The 22,089-nt window shown below is 41.8% G+C and overlaps 1 protein-coding gene across 2 annotated transcripts in view; it reads right to left on the reverse strand.

Annotated features, from left to right (window-relative positions):
* The window catches only part of KLHL3 (kelch like family member 3), a 73,314-nt gene that overhangs the window by 45,468 nt on the left and 5,757 nt on the right, over positions 1–22,089 (reverse strand). For both annotated transcript variants that reach the window (XM_054977240.1, XM_054977239.1), the window contains exon 2: positions 3,212–3,325. In XM_054977240.1, coding sequence (XP_054833215.1) covers positions 3,212–3,249 — 38 coding nt within the window. In that variant the 5' untranslated portion in view covers positions 3,250–3,325. The remainder of the gene's footprint in view (positions 1–3,211; positions 3,326–22,089) is intronic.

The following is a 22,089-nucleotide window of genomic DNA, read 5'->3' on the forward strand; positions in this document are numbered from 1 at the left end:
GCCCTGGGAAAGACAGTTTAAAAGTTCCCATCATAGGGAGCAATGGGGAGTGGCTGACCAGCCTGCTCAGGGGGGGGGGGCTTCCGGGTGCGCATCTTTGAGTCTGTGGGGCTGTTGGGGGGGTAGATTGAAAGGGGGATTACGTCTGTGGCCATGGATGTCACATTCCATGGGTCCCTGCTGTGGAAGTCTAGATATTCCTACAACAGAAACCAATGGAGAGTAGCTGGACAGTTACTGCAGGGGTGGTTAGTTTTTTGTGGGAGGGGGAGTTTGGTTCTGAGAGCTGCTTGGGGTGTGTGTAGTGTAGCCATGCTGTGGCTGCAGCCATTGGCAGCCACAATCTATGTGTTTCTGCTGTGTGGGAGTCTTCCCCACAGAAGAAATAAAATGGTGTGGTGGGAGAACCACTTTTGGGGGGGGGCGTAACATGGCCCTCCAAAGTGCTATCTCCCTGAAACTTGGGGAGGGCATGGTAGGACAGGTAGGAGCAGGTCACCTGAACAGTGGGTGCATTTTGTTTGCAAAATACCACCCCAAGCCACCTAGAAAGCCCCTTTGTTTTTCCCCATAGGGAATAGTGGAGAGTAGAGGAGGATAAGGGCACATTCTTTCAAAGTGCAATCTCCCTGAAACTTGGGGGAGGGTGGGAGGAGAGGTAGAATCAGGTCTCCTGAAAACTGGGTGCATTTTGCTTGCAAAATGCCACTCCAAGCCACCTAGAAAGCCCCCTTGTTTTTCCCCATAGGGAATAATGGAGAGTGGAGGAGGGGGGGCACCTTTTTGGGGAACCATAACATGGCCCCCCGAAGTCCAACCGTTCTGAAACTTGGGGGGTCGTTAGAGGAGAGTTAGAAGGTCCCCACCAAGTTTGTTTTGCTTCGTAAAGAAAATGCCGCCCGCCCCCCCCAGGCTCCCATAAAGCCAGGAGCATGTTCCCCATTGAAAACAACGGCCGAATCTTTAAGAAGCAAACCCGAATCTTCCTGAATCAGGTATCCTGATGCGGCTTGCCACTTCGGAATTCCCTTTATTCCAAATCTTTTCCCGATTTGGGTATTCCGAATCGGGAAACCCGAATCACCCTGGCCCTGCACACCCCTAGTCTATATATAAGGCTTTTGTGCAATCAAACAGAGTTGTGTATGTGTACATAAACACATACGCTTGTTTATACGAAATTACATCTCATTATGTAGCAATTATCTTTAACACATTTTCAGACCATACTCTGACAGCACTGACCCAACAGAGACAAGAAAAAAATTCACAGATTTTTAAACAATACACACTGGACAGGTGTGCCATTAGATGTAGTTCTATGGAAAGATTATATATTGTCAGCCACGTACATGTATACCTTTCTTAATCACAAAAATGAATATTAGTTCTTATAGGACAATTGTTTTTAGGTATCACATCCTGCACTTTCACTGCTTCATGTGATACAAGCTCCTACAGAAGTCTGTCCAACAAGCCCTTTCAAACAAGCCTGCTTTTTGCCAGGTGTAGACACCTATGGCAAAGGTATGTAACTTTTCATTAGCAATTACCATGCTTTGAAACTGACAGCTAGTAGATGTACTGAAAGCACCTTCATTACTACAGTTTTGTAGGGCTTGCAAAGTTGTCCCTTTTGTGGACAAGCGTTTTGGTGGACAGAGTTTTGGTGGACTTTTTTCAAAGAAATGTTCTTCTGCTTAATTGTTTGTTGTTCTATTGGCATCTCCATTTCTTTATGTTGTTCTTACATTGACTGTGCAGTTATGTTTTTATCTACAATTGACTGTAAACCTCTTTAAACCAGGCAAGGTATAAATTCAAAAATATGGACCAGTCAAGGCTTCACGATGCTTAAACACAAAATAATATCGGAATCCAACCATCATACATTTGGCAGAAGGCATGATGGCATGTTCTCCAAGCTAACGTGAACATTTTAATTGGTACGTAGGAGGGCTGACAGTCAAGCAGAATCAAGTGGCACCCTGGCAATTTTTTCTCTCTCTGCAATTAGGTGTAGGTGTAATATTCCATTATTGGTTTTTAAATAGGTTTCCCATGCTGGAAACCATGATTATGTGGAGATTTGTGCCAAGTTAAAAGAAAAGTGCATTGAAGCCATTTTATCTGAGGACAGCTTATGTTAATGAAAAAACATTTTGAAGAAACTAGTAGGAGTGAGGTTGGTGTTTTTTTATAAGCCTAGAAGCAACAGTCATTTGCAAAGGACATAAAATGCAAAAATCTCCAAACTGATCACGGTACTGTTATTTTCTATTAAATGATTTGTAAGTCATTGTGATTCATACCAAAAATGTTCACTCAGTATGGTGCAGTGGCCATGAGTGCCAGACTAAGACCTGGGAGGTTTGAATCCCCACACTGCCCATGGAAGCTTGCTGGGTGACTTTGGGCCAGTCACACTCTCAGCCTAACCTTCCTTACAGAGTTATTTGTGAAGCTAAAATGGAGGAGAAGAAAATGAAGTAAGTGGCTTTGTGTCCCCACTGAGGAGAAAGGTGGCTTACAGATTAAGTAAAATAAAAAATATATCATATGCCACTTAAACATAAACTCCAAAATGGCTCACAATAAAAAAATTTAACAGAGAACATAGCACTCATGAATGATGAATTTGAACAGTCATGGAAGTTAAAAGGTAAAACCAGATGAAACCAAGTAAGAGGCCAAAAAGGTCTAAAAATCTTAATGGAGGGGAGGGGGCTAATACAATGCAAAGAAAGTAAGCAAAAATATTCTACATAACCTGATTACACACTCTCTCTCTCTCTCTCTCTCACACACACACACACACACACCCCAGGAACTGAAAGTATTGAGAACAGCTCTAGCCCGCTGCAGATATTTTCTTTGTAACTTGCTTGCCATCCCCTCCCCCCGCCCCCCACGGCTGGCTTCTGTATCAGACCAGCAAAGTTCTCCAGTGACGGGATCATCTGAACCACAGAAATTCCTTCCACACCAACTTCAGCGGCCCCAATAAAGGGGCAATCCTGATGTGGAAAATGCCTGTGTTGTGTGGAACTTTAAATGCTACTGGAACAATCATGCCTCAAAAGGAAATGCTTTAATCGGCCTTTTGTTTCTATTTGTTAATTAAAACTCAAGCATAAATGCCAGCCAACCAGTTCCAACTAACAAATATGTGATATGTGCAAGATGGTGCAAACAGAACTCATAGAAGTACCTCCTTAATTCATTCATGACTTTGAATGCCTTTCCCATGTGACAAGGATTGATAGTCACAGTTCGCTGGTCCTTATCTCCAGCTGCCTCAGGTGGCTCAGGGCACCGCTTGATGCTGGAGACAAAAAGAGAAAGCAGTGAACATTGATCAGTTTGACTTTATTTTCAAGAACTAAAAAACAGACTGACAAAATATAACAGAACAATTCATACAAAATCACTCTCTCAATCCTGCCATCTATCTCAAATGTTCACAAGTTTTTATCTGGCATACGCAGCTGTCCATATCACATCTGAAAACTGTAATTGAAGTACGCTTTTAAGAACTATGCTGAAGTACATGCCTTCTATGCAACTATGTGAAATATGCATTAAGAATACATGAATAAGTTCTTTGCTGAGCTGAGATCAGTATCTGAAAATACTGAAAGTGGGCTTGTAAAGTCTACATGAGACCTAATATATATAATTCTACCCAATTTCAAAACATTAAGAAAAAATTACATTGTCTTGGATTTAAAATACAAAAGCATAATCACACTGGATTTACAATTGATATATTTACAGCAGCCAAAAAAATTGCTTTGTTAATTCAGGGCCTCCCTGCCAACAGGTCAGAGAGCAAGCTTACATTACAAGAAAGCAAGAACCGCTTTACAAGTATGAACCTTTGAAGTCTTCTGACTGTCATAATCCTTCATCTCCATTTCTGTGAGGGTTGCCAACTCCAGGTTGGGAAATTCCTAGAGATTTGGAGGTGGAACCTTGGGCAGGGTGGGGTTTGGGGAGGGGAAGACCCTCAGCGGGGTATAATGCCATCTAGCCCATCCTCCAAAGCAGCCACTTTCTTCCAGGGAACTGATCTCTGTGGCCTGGAGACCAGTTGTAATTCCAGGAGATCTCCAGGTCCCACCTGGAGCATGACAACTTTAACTCCTCCCACATCAGCACAGATATTGAAAACTTCTCAGTTCACAACAAGCCATAGTTTGTTGTAACTTCTGAACCACTAACTATAGTCTATTTCATGCCTATAGATCAGGATTGCAATCAGGATAAACTATGGGTATAAATTTCCACGATTTTGCTTGTTACATCCAAATGCAGCTTCTACTACGTGGATAAAAAATAGACCATCTACCCTTACCCAATATTTCAGGGCTCTATGAACTGGGCTTTGCGTTTAATCCAAAATGCACAAAGTCACTTGTACTGAAAATATTTTCTTAAACCAAAAGGCTAGTTATAGAACTAAAGGCAATACCATTCCTCCACTTAGCCCCAAAACAAATATAAAATCTTGCCAAACCAGTTCCCTCGTTAAACAAAAAATACATTGAGTGGAAGCACCATCAACTCAGCTGTATGTAAACAACTCCTCAAAGGAGAAAGCTAACCCTACCATTTCCTAAAGACAGATGCCTCTTTTAAACAAGACACCAATCAAAAAAGAAGAATTTACTCATGTGGATACATTCTTGATTGACAGTTGTCACAGTTAAATGGGTCACTTTGCCTGCACTAACAAGATCACTGTATCAAGAATCTGTGGCCTGCAGGTGTAGCAGCTGTGAGGATCTATGTGAAGCTGGGCAGGTAGCTTCATTTTCACTGAGCCTTCATTTCTAGTGCAGTAATGCTGTAAATGGAGGCAAAGTTACCCAGCTTACATGTCATTATTGTGAAAATTGACACATTGGTAAGTTTCTCCATATATCTAACGTTCAACATGGCTCCATCTGCAGACACTTAAATCCAAAGATTACTACAGATACCTAAATCCATAGGCAGACAAGACCAACGTTTCTACAAACTTGAAAAATGCCCTAGATTTGCAGAAAAAAACTGAAATCTTAAAAAAAAAATAGGGGGTTAAAACACACCCAAATAATAGAAGCAGCACCTGTAGCTTTAAGAAATGAATGCCCTCAGCGGCTGTTGCTGGGCAACCATAAAAGTATTACCATCTTTAACCTTGGTTTCTGTCAGTAAAGGGCAGGGACAGAGGTAAGGTAAGGGCCTTTTTCAGGGCTGTTTTAGCTTATGAGTGACGGTTATCGAGGCCAGGCCAGGCAGGCCAGGCACTGGGCAACATGCTACCACCCAACTTGCATGACTCATCCAGACCCAGCTACTTGCTACTGTTCAACAGCAGCCATCCCACAAAAGCCAATGTTGTGTAATGTTTAGAGAGTGTAAGCTCACTGAGTGACCTTGGGCCTGTTACACATTCTTAGCCTACCCTACCTCACAGGGTTGCTGTGAAAATAAACTGGAGAGAATAATGATATAAACTGCTTTGGGTCTCCACCGCAGAGAAAATTGGGGTATAAATGAAGTATATATAAATGACATATAAATATAGCTGAAGATGGGGGCAGATAAAGTTGGTTGGAGGGCAGGAAGGAGAGAAGGAAGCCAAGAAAGGGGAGGATAAGGGGTTTGGCAGGGGGAGACAGAGAGAAATTATGTGGCAAAGGGGATACAGAGGGAAATGAGATGCATGTCCTGGTGGATTGTCAACCATGCAACTGGGCCACAGTTTTCTCTGGTACAGGCTGACAGGGAAAAACGAGGAGGAAAATTCAAAGATGAGGGAAAGATAAAAATAAATTGGACATTGGATGAGAAGGAGAAAAGGAAGCAGGAAAAAGGGCTATGAGGATTTTCAGGGAAGGGCAAGAAGAAACAGTGAGGAAGGGGGAATGAGATGCACTGGTAAATTCTTGCAGGTCCCCCACTTGTACATACTTAACATTTTTAACAAAGATCAGAGACTTCCTGGAGAACCTCTGCTAGAACCCTTCCCAACAACCAACTACCACCAGTCTTTATTAGCATGTATCAAAAATCACATGAAATTTTAAGGGCAAAGGTTAGGTTGAAAGGATTCCAATCTATTGTTCCATCATTTTGGTTTCATTCCAACCATTTCCTACCTCCCCTTTCCCAGAAATATACGTCTGGCCCCAACACTCCTCTGGTGCTAACTCCCCCTCAATCTGATATTGTCCCCTCCCTCCAGTATTCCCCCAGCTCTTCCTTCACCATGCCCCAACTAGTGCTGTAAAATTTCTGGAAATTTTGAAGCCATAGAGAAAAATATTTTCCCTCTCTCACTCTTGAAAATAATGAAAGTTTGGGGGGAAATTTAAACATGTGTATTAAGACTCAGTTAAACTTTTAAGTTTACTGCTTTAACATAAAGCACATTATTTAAAACTATGGGATATTCTGCACAGCATTATTGCATTGGTTCTGGTCCCATACAGCTTTGGTTTATTCACACTATCTTTCACACATTCTCTAGAGCCATAAGTTTGTGCCTCACATTTATCCCAGTTCTTTTGGGATTACTTTTACCCAGATCTTTTTCCAGCAATAAAATTTAGGTCATATTTGTTCATGTGTGTAATGTTTCCTGTGCTTTTGTTGACACCTTCCAATTTCTGCTAACTGGAATGCGACTATGGGAACCCCTGCCCTGTGCTCTTTCCCTCACTTTGGTAATGAGGAATTTCTATCCCTTGTATCAGCAAATTTTCGATTTTTTTAAACACTCCCCTCATAGCAATCTCCCTATTGCTATAAAAAGGTACAAGAGCGCACACTGCTCTTTCCTTGTATTCAGCCTTCACTCTTTACCTTTGTGCTTGGCTCTCTTGATATGCGTTGACCCTTCCTTCCCTCCCCACAGAAAGGAGAATTTTTTTTCTTTGCATAGGCAAGTCTTTGATCTGAGAATGATATATTGCTGTAAGATGTACCTGTGCCATTATATCCAGCAACCCCTCCCGCTTACTATTTTTATTTTTAGTGGAATTTTGATTTGATGGGTTTGGGGGTTATTTGTTATCATTTTTTATTCTGTTGGGGACTGTTGAAAAGTGGCCTGCTTGCCCACTTCATTATTCTCTGCCCGCTAGAAACATTTACATAACTAAACATTAAGTACCATTCACTTGAAAACAACTGACTAAATGGCTGATTTACTCCTCTCAGTTTGCCTGCCATTTGTCAACAGGAAGACTTTTTAAAACCAGTCTGCAGTCCCAAATGTTCACTCTAATATTCAGATGTTCATGTGAAGTCCATTTTTTCACAGGGACAATCTCAACATGATTCCAATGCTAGCAGATTAACAGAGTTGAAAAGTAGGAATAAGTCATATGTGCAGAAAATTCGTAAGTTAGCAAACATTACTGTGGTATTTAGCATATTTAAGAACTTTAACAGTATAAATGTCTTACAGTGCAAATATACGCAATAATAAAGAGAGTGAAAGACTGGTGTATCTATGGTATCTTGCCATCTCAAAGGTAGGCAAAAATAAAAGCTGAACACAGAAATCACAGATTCCCTAGTAAAGAAAAAGTAATTTGTTTGAAAAGGAACACTATCACAGTGATAATAGACTAGCAGCAGATTTAGATATCATTAAACTTCATAACACTGAAAACAATGGACCAGTTACCAGTATATCATCTACAGCATATACACGGAGGACAAAATTAGGCATGTTTAAACAATATATGATTGAAAATATGTTGAATAGGTTTGCAGCATAACTGGAATTATCATTATCTAATGCTGCAGATTCCCTTACAAAAAACAGCTGCAAGTAATTATCACCCAAACTGTTTATCTGGTAACTGGGTTGCTTTCATTTTCCCAGCAACCACAGTGTTTGAAAGCAAAGTTTTCATAGGAAGATATATCAGTGCAGACTTAGAACTACCACTGTGGTGAGGCTTATGTGCTGCAAGACACATCTGTTAAAGTGGTGACATACAAGTTTTGTCCTTATTCAGACAAAACTTGTTTGGGGAAGTTCTATGAAAATTATTGAAGATTATGAAACGTTAGACCTGGGAGCTTGTCTTACTCTCCTCACATTGTGGAGTTCCCCCCACCCCAGTATATCTGTTAAACAAGTGGTTGTTATTGTATTTGTAAACAAGTGGTTGCGATGATGTCTACATTTTGTTAAACCAGTAGAAATGTGCCTATTGCCATATTTTAGCCACGTATACACTATATTGTTTTTTTTCCTATATATACATAAAGTAGAATTTGTAAGCAAATTTGTTGAATACAATACACATTTTTGTGTTTGTATTTTGTAACTGCTTTCTTGAGGTTTAGCCTGTGGCTGTTCCTTCATCCCATTAAACATCATTCCTGCACCTCCAATTTGTATGGTTCTCTTCCTTGCTCACTCTTAAACAGAGTGTTAAACATAAGGGCTTACAGTCTTGTCAAGACTCTTTGGGATCACCAGTACAACTCACAGCAATCAGAACCAGTTCAATTTCCAGGCATGGGTCACCAAACTGGGAGGGGGAGCTTGCATGGATTGGGAGGTGGCAAATGGTGTGACCTGCACTGGCTTACAATTTCCACCAGACCTTCACTTCTGTTGCCAGGGAACAAAACAGACTATAGAGATACTGCATCCTGCCTTGGGAGTCAGCAAAGACAGCACAGGAGAAAGAGCACCCCCATCATTACCTGTGCCACCACTGGACTGAGTACCATTAATTGAAACCCAGGTTGAATTCTTTCCCCAGGTAAGGAAAAGTACTGCCAAGTCTAAGGCAATGCCTGATTGGCTACCAAGCCAAGCCAAGGGCACCACAAAAAGCAAAAGGCTTCTTTTAAAAAGTGGGAAGGTGAACAGAAGGGAGTATATAATCTGGCAAAAGAAATATAAGTTAATAATTAGACATGTGAAGAGCAAACTACTAGAAGAATCAAGACAAGCAATAAACATTTCTTTAAGTATGTCCAGAGCAGGAAACCAGCCACAGAAGCTGTTGGGCCTTTGGATGACCAAGGAATAAAAGGACTGCTGAAGGAAGATGGGGAGATAGCAGAGAAGCTCAATAAATTCTTTGCAACTGTGTTCACTGCAGAAAGTGTGTGGCACATACCCATGCCAAGGCCATGATTTTCAGGAAGCAGGGCTGAAGAACTGAATCAAACTGAGGTGATGAGAAATGAAGGTTGAAACTTATTGGGGAAATTAAAAACCAGTAAGTTTCCAAGTCCTGATGGCATACACCTAGTGTTGCCCATTCCCCTCCTGGCAGGAGAGGGGAGGACCCAGTGCTTATCTTCTAGGTGCCCTCCTGGCACAGCACAAAGATGTCAATTCTGGTAGTGACAACATCATGCAGGCCCCAAGAGCACCTAAATCAGCCCACTGAGAATGACAGGAGTGCTCCTGGGGCCTGCGCAATGATGTCACTCCTGGGAGTGACATCGTCACGTTACACCAGGAGCACACCCCAGGATGCCTGTTCCCCCTCCTTCCCCTCCCCACCAGCTAGGTGAGTGGTGGGGGATGGGAGGCAGCAAACAGGGCATCCCCTGCCCCCGCTGGGGGACTGGCACCCCTACATACACCCAAGAGACGTTAAACAACTCAAATGTGATTTTATTGATCTGCTAACTCATATATGTAACCTATCACTAAAATCAGCCACTGTACCAGAAGATTGGAGAACACCAAATGTTATACTGTTCTTTTAAAAAAGGGTCCAGAAGGAAACCAGTAATTACAAGAGTGTTATCCTAACATCTGTCCTGGGGAAATTAAGAGAACTTATAGGTATATAAGCACACTTGTTATTATCATCATCAACAACAAAGATGGACTTATTAGGTACATAGAGGAACAAAGTCTGCTTAGGGAAAATCAGCATGGTTTAAGGCAAGTCCTACCTCACCAATCTTTTGACATTCCTTGAGAAAATGAACAAGCATGTAGACAAGGGCAATCCAGTAGACATAATTTACTTGAGCGTTCAAAAGGCTTTTGACAAGGTATCTCACCAAAGACTTAACAGTCATGGAATAAGAGGACGGGTCCTCTTACGGATAAAAATTGCTTAAACAACAGGAATCAAAGAGCAGGAATAAATGAACAGTTCTTGCAATGGCAGAAAGTAGGCAGTGAGGTCCCACAAATATTGGTATTGGGGGCAGTGTTAATTAATTTGTTTATAAATGATTTGCAACTGGGAGTGAACAGTATAGTAGCCAAGTTTACAAATGACACAAAACTATTCAGGATGGTGAAAACCAAAACTGACCAGGAAGAGCTCCTGGAGGATCTCCATAAATTAGGTGAGTTGGCTACAATGTGCCAAATGAAGTTCAATGTAGGTAAGCGTAAGGTGAAGCTTGCTGAAACAAAAAAATCCCAGCTTTAAGTGCATGTTTAAACTTGCTAAGATTGAAAGGGAAAGAGACGTTACGGTCATAGTGGATAACTCAATGAAAGTGTCAACTCAGTGTGCCACAGCAGTGAAAAGGCAAACTCTATGCTGAGGATTATTAGGAAAGGGGTTAAAAATAAAAGGGTCAATATTATAATGCCCCGGTATAGCTCTCTGCTGCTGCCTCACTTGGAATACTGTGTGCAGTTCTGGTCTCCATATCTCCAAAAGAACTGCAGAGCTGAAGAAAGTACAGAAGAGGGCAACCAAGATGACTAGGGGGTTGGAACAGTGTTCCTGTGAGGAAAGGCTGAAGAGTCTGGGACTTTTCAGTTTTGAAATGAGATAACTAAGGAAGGACATGATAGAGATTTATAAAATCATGCTTTGGGTAGAAAGGATGGACAGAGATTTTTTTCTCCCTCTCCCATAATTCTAGAACTTGACAGCTTCCAGTGAAGGTGATGGGCAGTAAATTCAGGACAGTCAAAAGGAAATACTTCTTTTCACAATGAGTGATTAAGATGAGGAATTCACTGCCAGAGGATGTAGTAATGGCCACAGGCAGAGACTGCTTTAAAAGAGGATTAGACAGAGTCATGGAGGAGAGGTATAACAGTGGCATATAGCCATGGTGACTGAAGGGAACCTCCACGTTCAGAGTCAGTGAAACTCTGAATAGATGTGCCAGGAGGCAACTTCAAGGGAAGGCCTGAGCCTCTGTGCCCTGTTCTTGGCCCTCCATAGCAACTGGTTAGCCACTGTGTGAGACAGGATGCTGGACTAGATGGACCACTGGCCTGATCCAGCAAGCCTGTTCTAATGTTCTTATTTTATCTTCACACTGAGGTAGGTAGGCTCTCTGTGACTGGCCTAAGGTCACTCTGTCAGCTTTAGTATAGAATGCATTTCAACATGATTCTCACAGATCTTAGTCTGACACTGGTCTGATCCAGTAGGGCTCTCATATTCTTAAGAAGATTCCTGGGATGACAAAATATGGTTGCTGCCAGGGCCAACACAATTTACCACTCCATACAGACTATCAAGCAGTTTTCAAAATTTTTCCTTAATATAGAAAAGGTCTTGACCGTCCAATAGCCCCTACAGTATGTCTCGACTGAAATCTCCTCCCCTCCATTTGCATTAGTATTAATGGAAGATGGCGAGAACAATACTCACAATTTGAAAACATTCCCCATCAAACAGGAAAGGATGGTCTTTGGTCAGTGGAAAACAAGACAGAGATAATGAGGGTATTTTCAATTTGAGGAGGCTAGTGGAGTTTAATATGTGAGAGGATTTTGGAAAGGGCTTGGAGTGGAGGTTGGCTGTTTGGAGCTGGTGTTCAGGCTTTTGTGGAGGTAGAAACTGGCAGCTGAAAGAGGTCCTATTGATGGGATTCTGAGGAAGGTTAGCACAGTGGAGTTGGGGTGGGAAACAGCATTTATAAAAACCTCCAGGTATGTTATTGTCCATCATTTGGGGGGGGGATCATGGGCATCTGGTGAATATGTTTTGCCCACCAACTCAATTGATGCCCTGCTCTAAAGTATGATGGAAGATTGGCACAGCAGGATGGGCACCTGGTTTTCAGAGAGAGAGAGAGTTGCTTGTATACACATTTTAAAATCAGTTTTCATTCAGCACTTCTAATGCTTTGAAAACTTAAAAAGCTTCATTTATTTCTTACTGTGAATTTTTCCTTCTGCTGCCAATATGAATATTCTTAGAACCCACACAAATACTGAATGTACCTTGCCTTGCAAGGTTTTCATTAAAGCCAATGCACAAAACACTTCTTCTTGACCCAATCTTCCCGCTGGTATTCTTAAAAGTAGCAATTTGAAAATCAACAGCTGGGCTCCATTTGTACACCGCTAGCACACAAGCCTGTCTTTCAAAAAGCCTGCCACTTTGAACGCCACAGAACCTAAAGAACTGCCAAGCCAATTTCCAGCCTTGGCTGAGGCAAAGATGCAACAGCATCATCCAGAGAGAGAGGCTGGAAAAAGGCAAGACCAGAACATGACTTTGTGCTGACATGTAGCAATCAGCCTTCTCTGTGGGTGAGTGCTTTGGGGTCACAGTAGCCTTTAATTTGTTGTTTCCCTCACCACACTATGGTGCTTTGGCACACAATTTGTAAACTATTGTAATGTTTATTTCAAAAATGCAATATGTTTTGAACTTTTTAAAGGGGATGATTGCTGCTAGTTGTGCACTCCCCACTTTTCCAAGCAGAGAGAGGTTTTAGCACAGTGCTCTCTGCTTGATTTCCTTTCATATTAGACAGTACTGACCCCCTATTGTATTTCTGTAACATTTGCTTTATCTACAAATTTAAAGGTAGAGCTTGTTGGAGGAAAAAGGCATTCCTCTACGGCAGTAGATTCATTACCCCATATCAGATCCTCAGAGAGATCCTGCATTCTCAAGGGATTTCTCCATCAGCCAACTCACAATTGTCTGTTTCTCTCTTCCTGCCATTCAAACCCTGCCCTTTCATCAAACACACTCTCTCAGGGATCATGGAGCTATCAGGATACCACTTCCCAACAATTAGTGTCCATTAAGGAACCATCCGCCAACTATTGAGCCATTAACCTAACAAAGGTATGGTCACCCAGTAGCAATGACATAATTATTGTAGAACAGGCATACGTTCCCCAGACAAGTACGGCCTTTTTTCCCCTCTGTAAACCACATATATGTACACTCTGACCTGGATAGCCCAGGTAGCCTGATCTCATCAGATCTCAGATGCTAAGCAGGAGTCAGCCTTAGACAGTAATTGGATGGTAAACCTCCAACAAATATCAGGGTTGCAAAGGCAGGCAATGGCAAACCACCTCTGTTAGTCTCTTATCATGAAAACCCTGCTAGGGGTTGCCATAAGTCAGCTATGACCTGAGGGCACTCTCCACCTTCTCTCCATATATATACGTTTAGGTCTGGTTACTACTTTACATGGTACATGGCACATTGTGCCCAGTTAGTTGCACTAGTTATCTGACAACGGTTTACCTTCCCTCTTGGGCACAGATAAAATTTGTTTGGGGAAGTAATAGATTAGCTGATAAAGGGAGGGAACATATATACCTTGAACTAAACAATATCACACTGAGAAAATTGGGGGGGGGGCTGCTAATTTGATCAGAGAAGTTTCAGAGAAAGTGGGGGTGTTAAACTTTCTCACTGCCATTTCCCCAACACAAAGTAAAACAATTTGAGGAACGGGGATGTATCTTGTGTCAAACTCGTATGTCCCTCAGAAGTAAACAGCAACTATTCGGTTTCGTTTTCTCAGCCATGCCGGACGCTCCTCTCGGCTGGTCCGGGAGGAAACGACCGGGCACCCTGACCGGGCGGCTGATCCGCAAGGATTAGCCCCCAGGACTCCCAGGGAGGGAGCCAGGGTCCGGGACGCGGCGGGAAGAACTCCCCGAAATCAATGCGGGGGGGGGAATTGCCCGTTTGTCCCTATGGAGGCCGGCAGACGTGCGTGGCGCCTCGAGTGCCGCCGGGCAACGAGAAACGGCAAATAAAAGAAACAGGCGGAAGCCCGTAAACAAGCGAATCCCTTCTGTTCTACAAGCGTTTGTGAAGGAGAGGTTGATCTGAAGAAGACTCGTTCTTCCCCTTCGTTGAGTTCCAGAATTTTGTTGGCGCCCCCCCCCCAAATGGCAGCAAAGAAGCAAAGTCCCGCTCTCGGTAAGTCAATCTCGGCTACCTTGAAGGGGGAGTCGCTCGAAGAGTTGGTGCGCAGGGCGGTGGTGGAAGCCATAAAACCCTTTGTTGACAAGCTGATCGAAACTGATCAAAGGGTGGGCTTAACTGAAAGCGAAGTGAAAACCATTAAGGCAGCAGCGGGGGGGGGCAGAGAAGTCTGCTCTGGAAAGTGCGTCACTTGTGAAGGCTACAAAAAAGGAGCTGAAGCTGGTTGAGAACCAGCTGATCGGGCTACAGATGGAACGAACGCAGACAATTTTGCGTCTCCAAAACGTGAAAGAGGAGGAAAAAGAGGATCTGTGGGAGGTGGTCTCGGAACTATTGGCGATACCCGCGAGGACGACTAAAGAAGAGGTTAAAAGCGCCATTTTGGAGGTCCGTCGGGCTTCTTCAAAATATGCAACAAAGCGACAGTTGCCTCGTGAGATCATTATTGACTTTTCATCTAAAAAGATTCGGGACACCATCCTATATAACTCATACAATGCGGATTTGGACTTTATGGGTTTGAAAGTCAAGGTTTTGAAGGACGTTCCATTTCTAGTCCGGAAACGGCGTTTTAAATATAAAAAGTTTGCAGCTCTTCTGAGGGACCATGGAATAAAGTACAAATGGTTATTCCCGGAAGGAATATGGTTCAGATATAAAGATCAGGCCTATAAGATATTATCAGAAGATCAACTAAAGGATTTTGAGAATATAAACCCAGAACTCTGCTGCACCGAGAACGAAGAAAAGGAGGAGCCGGAGGGGGGGGAGGAGGAGGAGAGCACCGCAACAGCGGTTGCACAGAGAGAACTGCGTCCGGGACCTAGAAGGGGGAGGAACGTTTAATCAGAATTTGAAAATGTTTATTCTCTGTATGATTAACCACTCCATCATTATCCTATGGAGCTATTTTTGTATTATGACAGTATGAAGGGAAACATTGAAGTGTAGTGTTTAGTGTTTGTAGTTCATTCCCCCCCCCTTTTTCTTTTTTTCTTTTTCCACCCCCCTTTGTCCCTTCCCTCTCCCCTTTCCTTGTGATAGTCTTGTGTAGTGCTGTGTAGTGTTTTGTAGTTATTTAAAAAACAAAAAAAAAGAAGTAAACAGCAACTTACAGAGATGAATTATATCAGCAAATAGCACAAGGAAAGGAAAGAATAAAATGGCCTCAACCTTTGCATCACTTCCCCAACCAAATTAGAAAATCAGCCTAACCACTTTCACTGCTACAATTGGGGGAGGGAGTAATGAAAAATCAGTCACAGATCTCCTGACACAATGCCCACTGTTGTAGCTTTCTGGAAAACATATTCCTTGGATACAAAGCAGAGTTTGATAGAACTGATAAGAACAGGGTATAGGGCCAGTTAAGACTGGGCTTGTTTGGCAATGGCAGTCATTTTGGAAAACGGCCACAAAGGTGATGTTGAATTTGAAATTATTCTTAACATGCTTAAATCATAAACAAATTAACCTCTTTCTAGGAAGTACCATTTCCAAAACTCACACAAACTTATTAGTAAAGATTTTATTCTACTTTTTTTGTAAACATTCAAATAAATGTAAAAAAATACTTGTGTGGCTAAATGAAAACATTAATGAAGCATACTTCAAAAATAGGGTTCCCAGGTCCCTACACCTTCCTGGCAGGAGGCGGGGAACTGGTACTTACTGGGATGCTCCTCTTTGCACCCACGCGATGACATCACTTCCGGAAGTAACGTTGTCACGTTGGCCGCAGAAGTACTCTTGCCAACATCAGCCCCAAATGAAGCACGGAAGCATTCCAGCGGCCAGCGTGATATCACTATCAGAAGTGACGTCATTACATCTGCCAGGAGCACATGCACCATGCCTGTTCCCAGGGTGCCTGCCAGAGGCAGGTGATCTCTGGGTGGCTGGAAACCTCCTGCCGTAAACCGCCAGAAAATTGCCCGCCAATAGCCTGGGATCCCTATTCATAAAGTAAATTTCCAATACAAGGATTCTGGAAAGTTTGATCCAAGGGACCATCTCACTAATAAGAAAGATGGTGTGACTAGAAGTACTTTTAAGTTCCAATAATACATCAACACAGGAGAAACTGTAATTTTGATGTTTCAATAATAATAATAATAATAATTATTATTCCAAGTACTTATTAATTTTGTTAATTTCTTTATAACTTGAGATTCATAAATGAATGGCTTTAGCATTGCTCTTATCTCAAAATAGCATCTGCAGGAAAAAACATACAGCAGTAACATAATTCCAAGTACAGACTGATAGTGTGATTCATCAGTGTAAAAGAAACAAAAAACTTTAAAGCACAGCAAGACTGAAAAAGGGCTTTTCCACTTATAACTTATTCCTGATTTTCTTAGCAGTCAAGCTCTCTCTTTGAATTTTACCGTTGTGGAGTCAGTTTATTGTGTTTTGCACAAAACTTAAATAATCAGGAATTTCAAGTGAGGGTGCTGTCATAATCAGTAGCATCATCAGTGACGTTAGAGTATATATAACCTCTTTTTAATTTTTTGTGCATGCTTATAGTGTTGTATTATTATATTAAATTAAGGTTTGAATTTTTTCAAAAAAAGATTAAAATGAACACATGGGGAAGTCTTTGCATGGGGAAGCCTAAAAGGGGAGCAATTCTGCCACCCATATCTAATCCCCCCACATTTAAACTGGAGAGCCCCACAAGGGCTGAGCTAGAGCTAGAGCTAGGAGGCTGAGTGACACCAGTGGGGAAACAGCCCTCTGTTGTGATGAACTTCAGAGCAAGCAGAGACTATGTGCTTTTCAAACCATGATGCTTTCTCTGATGTCAGAAGTGGTCATATCTTCCCACCCCTCAATTCCCAGAGCTTTTGCATTTTTTAAAAAAACTTGTCATTTTCATAGCATTGTTTTTTTTTAAAGTCTTTAGCCCCTTCCCTTTCAGAGATATATGGGAAAAGGCATATCTTCAGAAGGGAAGGGGCTACAGATTTATTTATTTTAAAAAAATGAAAGCTGGGAATTCAGAGAATCTGTTGCATGTATTTTTACAGCAGTAGGTCAATATAATGTAATGAAAATGATGATTTAAAAAAGATAGAAAACAAAACCAGGGCCGATTCCAGACGGGCACAAATAAAGCGAGTGCTTTCGCTTTTTCAGCGACAGCACTCGTAAAAACCCGCAATTTCCCGTCCCGGCTTACCTGCGGTCCATGGTGCTCGGTTGCGCTATATAAGTGGACGGTGTGAACGCGGTATGGCGGGTTTGCACACTTCTGGACGCTTCATCGCCGCCGAGAGGCCCTCCCCTTTCCCTCCTTCCTTTGCCGGCCGGCCGGCAACAATATTCCCTTAATTATTTTTTTTTTAAACCGGGCGCCATTTGCGCAGTTGCACGTTTGCGCACATCAAACTGCGCAAATGCACACAAATCCACAAATGCACAAAAGCGCACAAACATCGACGCTGCATGTTCACATACTTGCGCGTTTGCACATTTGCGCAAAACACGTAAAAAAAAATTTTAAAAAAAACCCAAAATGCGAACCAATTAAGGCCCCTGACGTCAACTGTGACGGGGAGGAAACAACCAATCCCGGGTACCTCAGTTGGCCGTGCGAACATCCGGAAGCGGGACGGCACGGAACGCTGCGAGACAAAGCGGATGGAGACGAAAGTGAACGTGTGGCCGGTAAGCGATTATTTCCGCAGAAAAACCGCAATTTCTGGCCATCTGGAATCGGCCCAGGATAAGGAAGCTGGGAGGAGTGGTTTGATGATGGTGAATGTCCAATCACTGAAACGTAGGAGATGGGTGGGACAAACAAAACCCAAATAAACATTATGCACAAGGAAAATAATAGATTTAAAACAGACTTCCAGAAAAAGATCAGGGTAAAAGCGGTCTTCAAAGAACCAGAAAAAAGGAGAAACAAAAAAAAACCTGAACCAAAAACAAGAGGCAAAAAAAAAGTGTGCAGAAACCAAGGGGATAAATTGAAGCAATATGAGGCCAGAACCGATGGGGGAGGGGGGCATGCAGAAATCTCCACAGAGTGATCTGAATGTTGTTGCCGATTATGGCTGTGTTGCTCAGTCTACCACGGAGTTATACTTTGTGCTTTGCCTTTTGCAGTAAATTTCAGCTACCCTATTTAACTCAAAGGAAGGCTGGTTTTTCTCCCACGTGCTGTCAAGAAAAGGAGAGGGGCAGTCTCAGATTCACATAAAAGGTACAGTTATGTACCGTAATTTTTTTAAAAAAAACTTTTTTCTATAACTTTTATGGAGATCATTTTACATTCAGGATTGTCATCCCTTCAGGTAAAAATATGAATTCAGTTCTGGTCCAAAGCACAGCATACTCACACAACACAATTTCCACACTTCTGAAGGCAGCACTGACTTTATTAGTCAAGCTGAGGAAACTATTTTCTACAAAACAGTGGAGAACCTATTGTTCTTGTTGGTGTTATAATGCAGGAAAGCATTGTACAAACAGCCCAAAGCATATAAAGAGATTGGATAGGCATGGTCCAAAGAGTCTGGAAAAAGATTTCTAGATAGTCAAAAGAAAGCGCAGATCATCCCAGGAACTGTTTCTCAGTGGGGTAGAGGGGGGAAAGGGCGCTGCTCCCAAACAGAAGGAACAGAGTACTGCCACTAAGAATTATCTGAATCTGCTCTCAGGAGTGTTAATCACTTGCCAGTCACAAAGAGGAGCACAAGCCTCTTTTTTCAGAGAGATTATTATTATTACAGAGCTAGACATATCAAATCTACTCTCTACAAACCCATGTGTGAAGCTATTTGCTGCTATATATAGTCCAGAGCATCTTGGGGCTGCTTAGCTTTGCATTTGTATCAGAACTGACTTCTTCAAGTGCTGAAACAGATAGCAACCAGTGACGGCCTTCTTGTTTGAAGAAATCTTGACCTCACCCTGGCTCAAGCGAGAGGGTGAATTGTGGTCAAAGTCTGACATGGAGAAGCACCTATCAGATTTTACAGGAAAAGCTAACACTTTACACAACAGCAGTTCAGTAGGTAGTGTCTTCTGCCTTAGTGTCTATATTCATTCATGTTTAAACACATCAGGAGATATACCAAGTTGATTTCTTGCCAAATACAGTAAAACAGGATACAGCAAACCAATGAACTTAAATGTTATTTGATGCAGGTTATCACAAAGACAGTCTGAAGAGCATGAGAGCCACAGGTGTGAGATTTAAAGTGATTCAGTCAATACAGCTGCCTGCCAACTGGCCCAACTTAAGGCTGATGAAAAAGACTGAACTGTTCAACTTTCTTGAAAACATAGCAGCAATTGCCTCTTGCAACACATGTGGAAAGCTAGTTATTTCCAATGTCATTTCAACAGGAGGAATGGTGCTCCATGCAACCATGAAGAAAGAGACTCAAAAATAGTTCTCCATGCATGAAATGCTGTTTTGTCCAGGCTGCTGTTTGAGAATCCTGTCAGAACCAATAGTTAATGCTGAATTAGAATTGAAGGATGGAATAATTTCATGAAAACATTCATCAGAACTGAAAAGAATCTTACCTCTCAATAATTTCAGGGATCATCATCAGAAACAGATTTTTAGAACAACTGACAAGAAATATTGCATTCATTCGTCTTTCACGACGTCAGCATATAGCTAAACCTGACTGGCATTATCATGTTCAATATATAATCCTTGATTAGTCTGGATTACCTTGAAGAGGAAAGAAACAGAAAAATGACTGCCAAACCAGCAGCAGAGAGAGGGGTGGGGGAAAACACCAGAAGAATAGCTGCAAAAAATAATGAGATAAGCCAGGACATGTATGTCGACGGGGGAATCACTACCATCATTACAAAAATCAAACCTGAAGAATATTCAGTTCAGCATAACTTTAAACACACAACTGTTCATGGTAGTGTCATGAAACTTGGCAAGGAGAAAATCAAGACCTCACTATTCTTTCATACATGCATTAATTGCAACACTGGGTCATTTTGGAAAGAAAAGAGAAAATCATATTGTGGGATACAGGAACAGCTTTCCAAAATTTCAAAGACACATTAATGCTCTTTCAACAGCAAATAAAAAGGACCTCAAGCAGTGTTTAGACAACAGCAAAGGGTACCCTGAACTGATGTATAACTGCAACAATGATTGCATGTCAGCAAATGAAGAGATGGAGGTAGTGCTTTCACTAGGTAGACCAACTGAATACATTCCACCAATGACTGATGCCTTGCCAAGGGCACTCCCATGAGTACCAGCCACAAGCCTACTCGTGTGGAAGGGGTAGTCACTAGTGAAGAAACAGATTTTTTTCCCTCGATCAGCATGGAGAAATCACAGAAACACAATCTGGAAACCTCATTGGATTAGTCTTCTGTGTGTTCAGGTCTCTTTCCATGAACCAGTACACTGTGGATACATGAAAGCCTGTTCTGGAAACAATTTCTGTCAAAACAACGAATTGCCAATGCACACATCAGCATTCATACATAGATCAACATTATTGATAAAATCATGGTGTGAAGTTCAAATGCATTACGATAATACACATGTGCACCTCATTACAGCTCTTAATGCTGAGATCACATTAGGGCTACTCGTTTTATTTCTTATTTCCATTTTGTTTACAATGTTCACAACAACTTATTCAAAATCCATCATCCAAGTAGCCATTTTGGAAAATGCCATTATTGTTAAAGGCATACCAACTAGAAATGATTGTGTCATTATCAGTTATACTTCCAGTTTCATAATATAACCAGAGAGAGAAACAGAGAATAAGAGAGAGAGAACACTCAATCAACCTTTATAACTGCAGGACTAATCTCTTTCTTGAGAACTTTTAATCAGTAATCTCTAATATTATTCAACCCTTGCAAGAAACAGAATTTTGAACTTAGAAATATTATTCAAATTTCTGCTTTCAGAAATTATTTTAGTTGATTTCATTGCATTTCTTTTGCTATTAAAGATGCTTAATTTTCAAATCAACAGATTTCCCTTTAGCTCCCTGGAGAAGCTGTGGTAGGAAACATGGATATATATGCCGTATCTTGGCAGCCTCTTACCAAGTGTATTATGCTTCTAAAACAATCATAAAGTGAGAGAAATGGTTAAGTAATACATGTCTTGAGTAAATTAACATGAGCTGCCACTAAGAAGCTCAACAAAAGAGTAAAGCTTCTCTTGTTTTATCATCTAGAACAAGCAAAGAATTGTTCCACATTAGAAGAATGAAGATGGAAGTAACTCTGGCAACTGATTTCTAGATATTGCTGGACTATGTATTGTCGAAGGCTTTCACGGCTGGAGAACGATGGTTGTTGTGGGTTTTCCGGGCTGTATTGCCGTGGTCTTGGCATTGTAGTTCCTGACGTTTCGCCAGCAGCTGTGGCTGGCATCTTCAGAGGTGTAGCACCAAAAGACAGAGATCTCTCAGTGTCACTGTGACACTGAGATCTCTCTGTCTTTTAGTGCTACACCTCTGAAGATGCCAGCCACAGCTGCTGGCGAAACGTCAGGAACTACAATGCCAAGACCACGGCAATACAGCCCGGAAAACCCACAACAACCATTATTGCTGGACTGTCAATAAACTTTTATTTGGGGGTTGGTTTTGTTTCTGATCAAGTTTCTCAAGGGAGAAACTTAACATACAAATCTTGGCTCCAGTACCCTCTCTGGATAAATCTATCTTAATGTATCTTAATCCCATTTATTTACCTACTATTTGTAATGGACAAAACAGAAAGATGCAAGGCACAAGCGTTGTCCAAGCAAGCTTTCCACTATGCTACAGTGAAATTATATCGGTAATCAGAAAGCTTCCTTTAAAGAACAATTAAGCACCTCCCTGATTAACTATAATCAAACAGCATAAAGCAGTAACGCTCACAAGCCTGCCTGTCCATGTCTAGCAGTATGTTACAGGGTGAAGCT

This window comes from Eublepharis macularius, chromosome 4 (assembly GCF_028583425.1).
Source record: "Eublepharis macularius isolate TG4126 chromosome 4, MPM_Emac_v1.0, whole genome shotgun sequence".
Taxonomy (NCBI): Eukaryota; Metazoa; Chordata; class Lepidosauria; order Squamata; family Eublepharidae; genus Eublepharis; species Eublepharis macularius.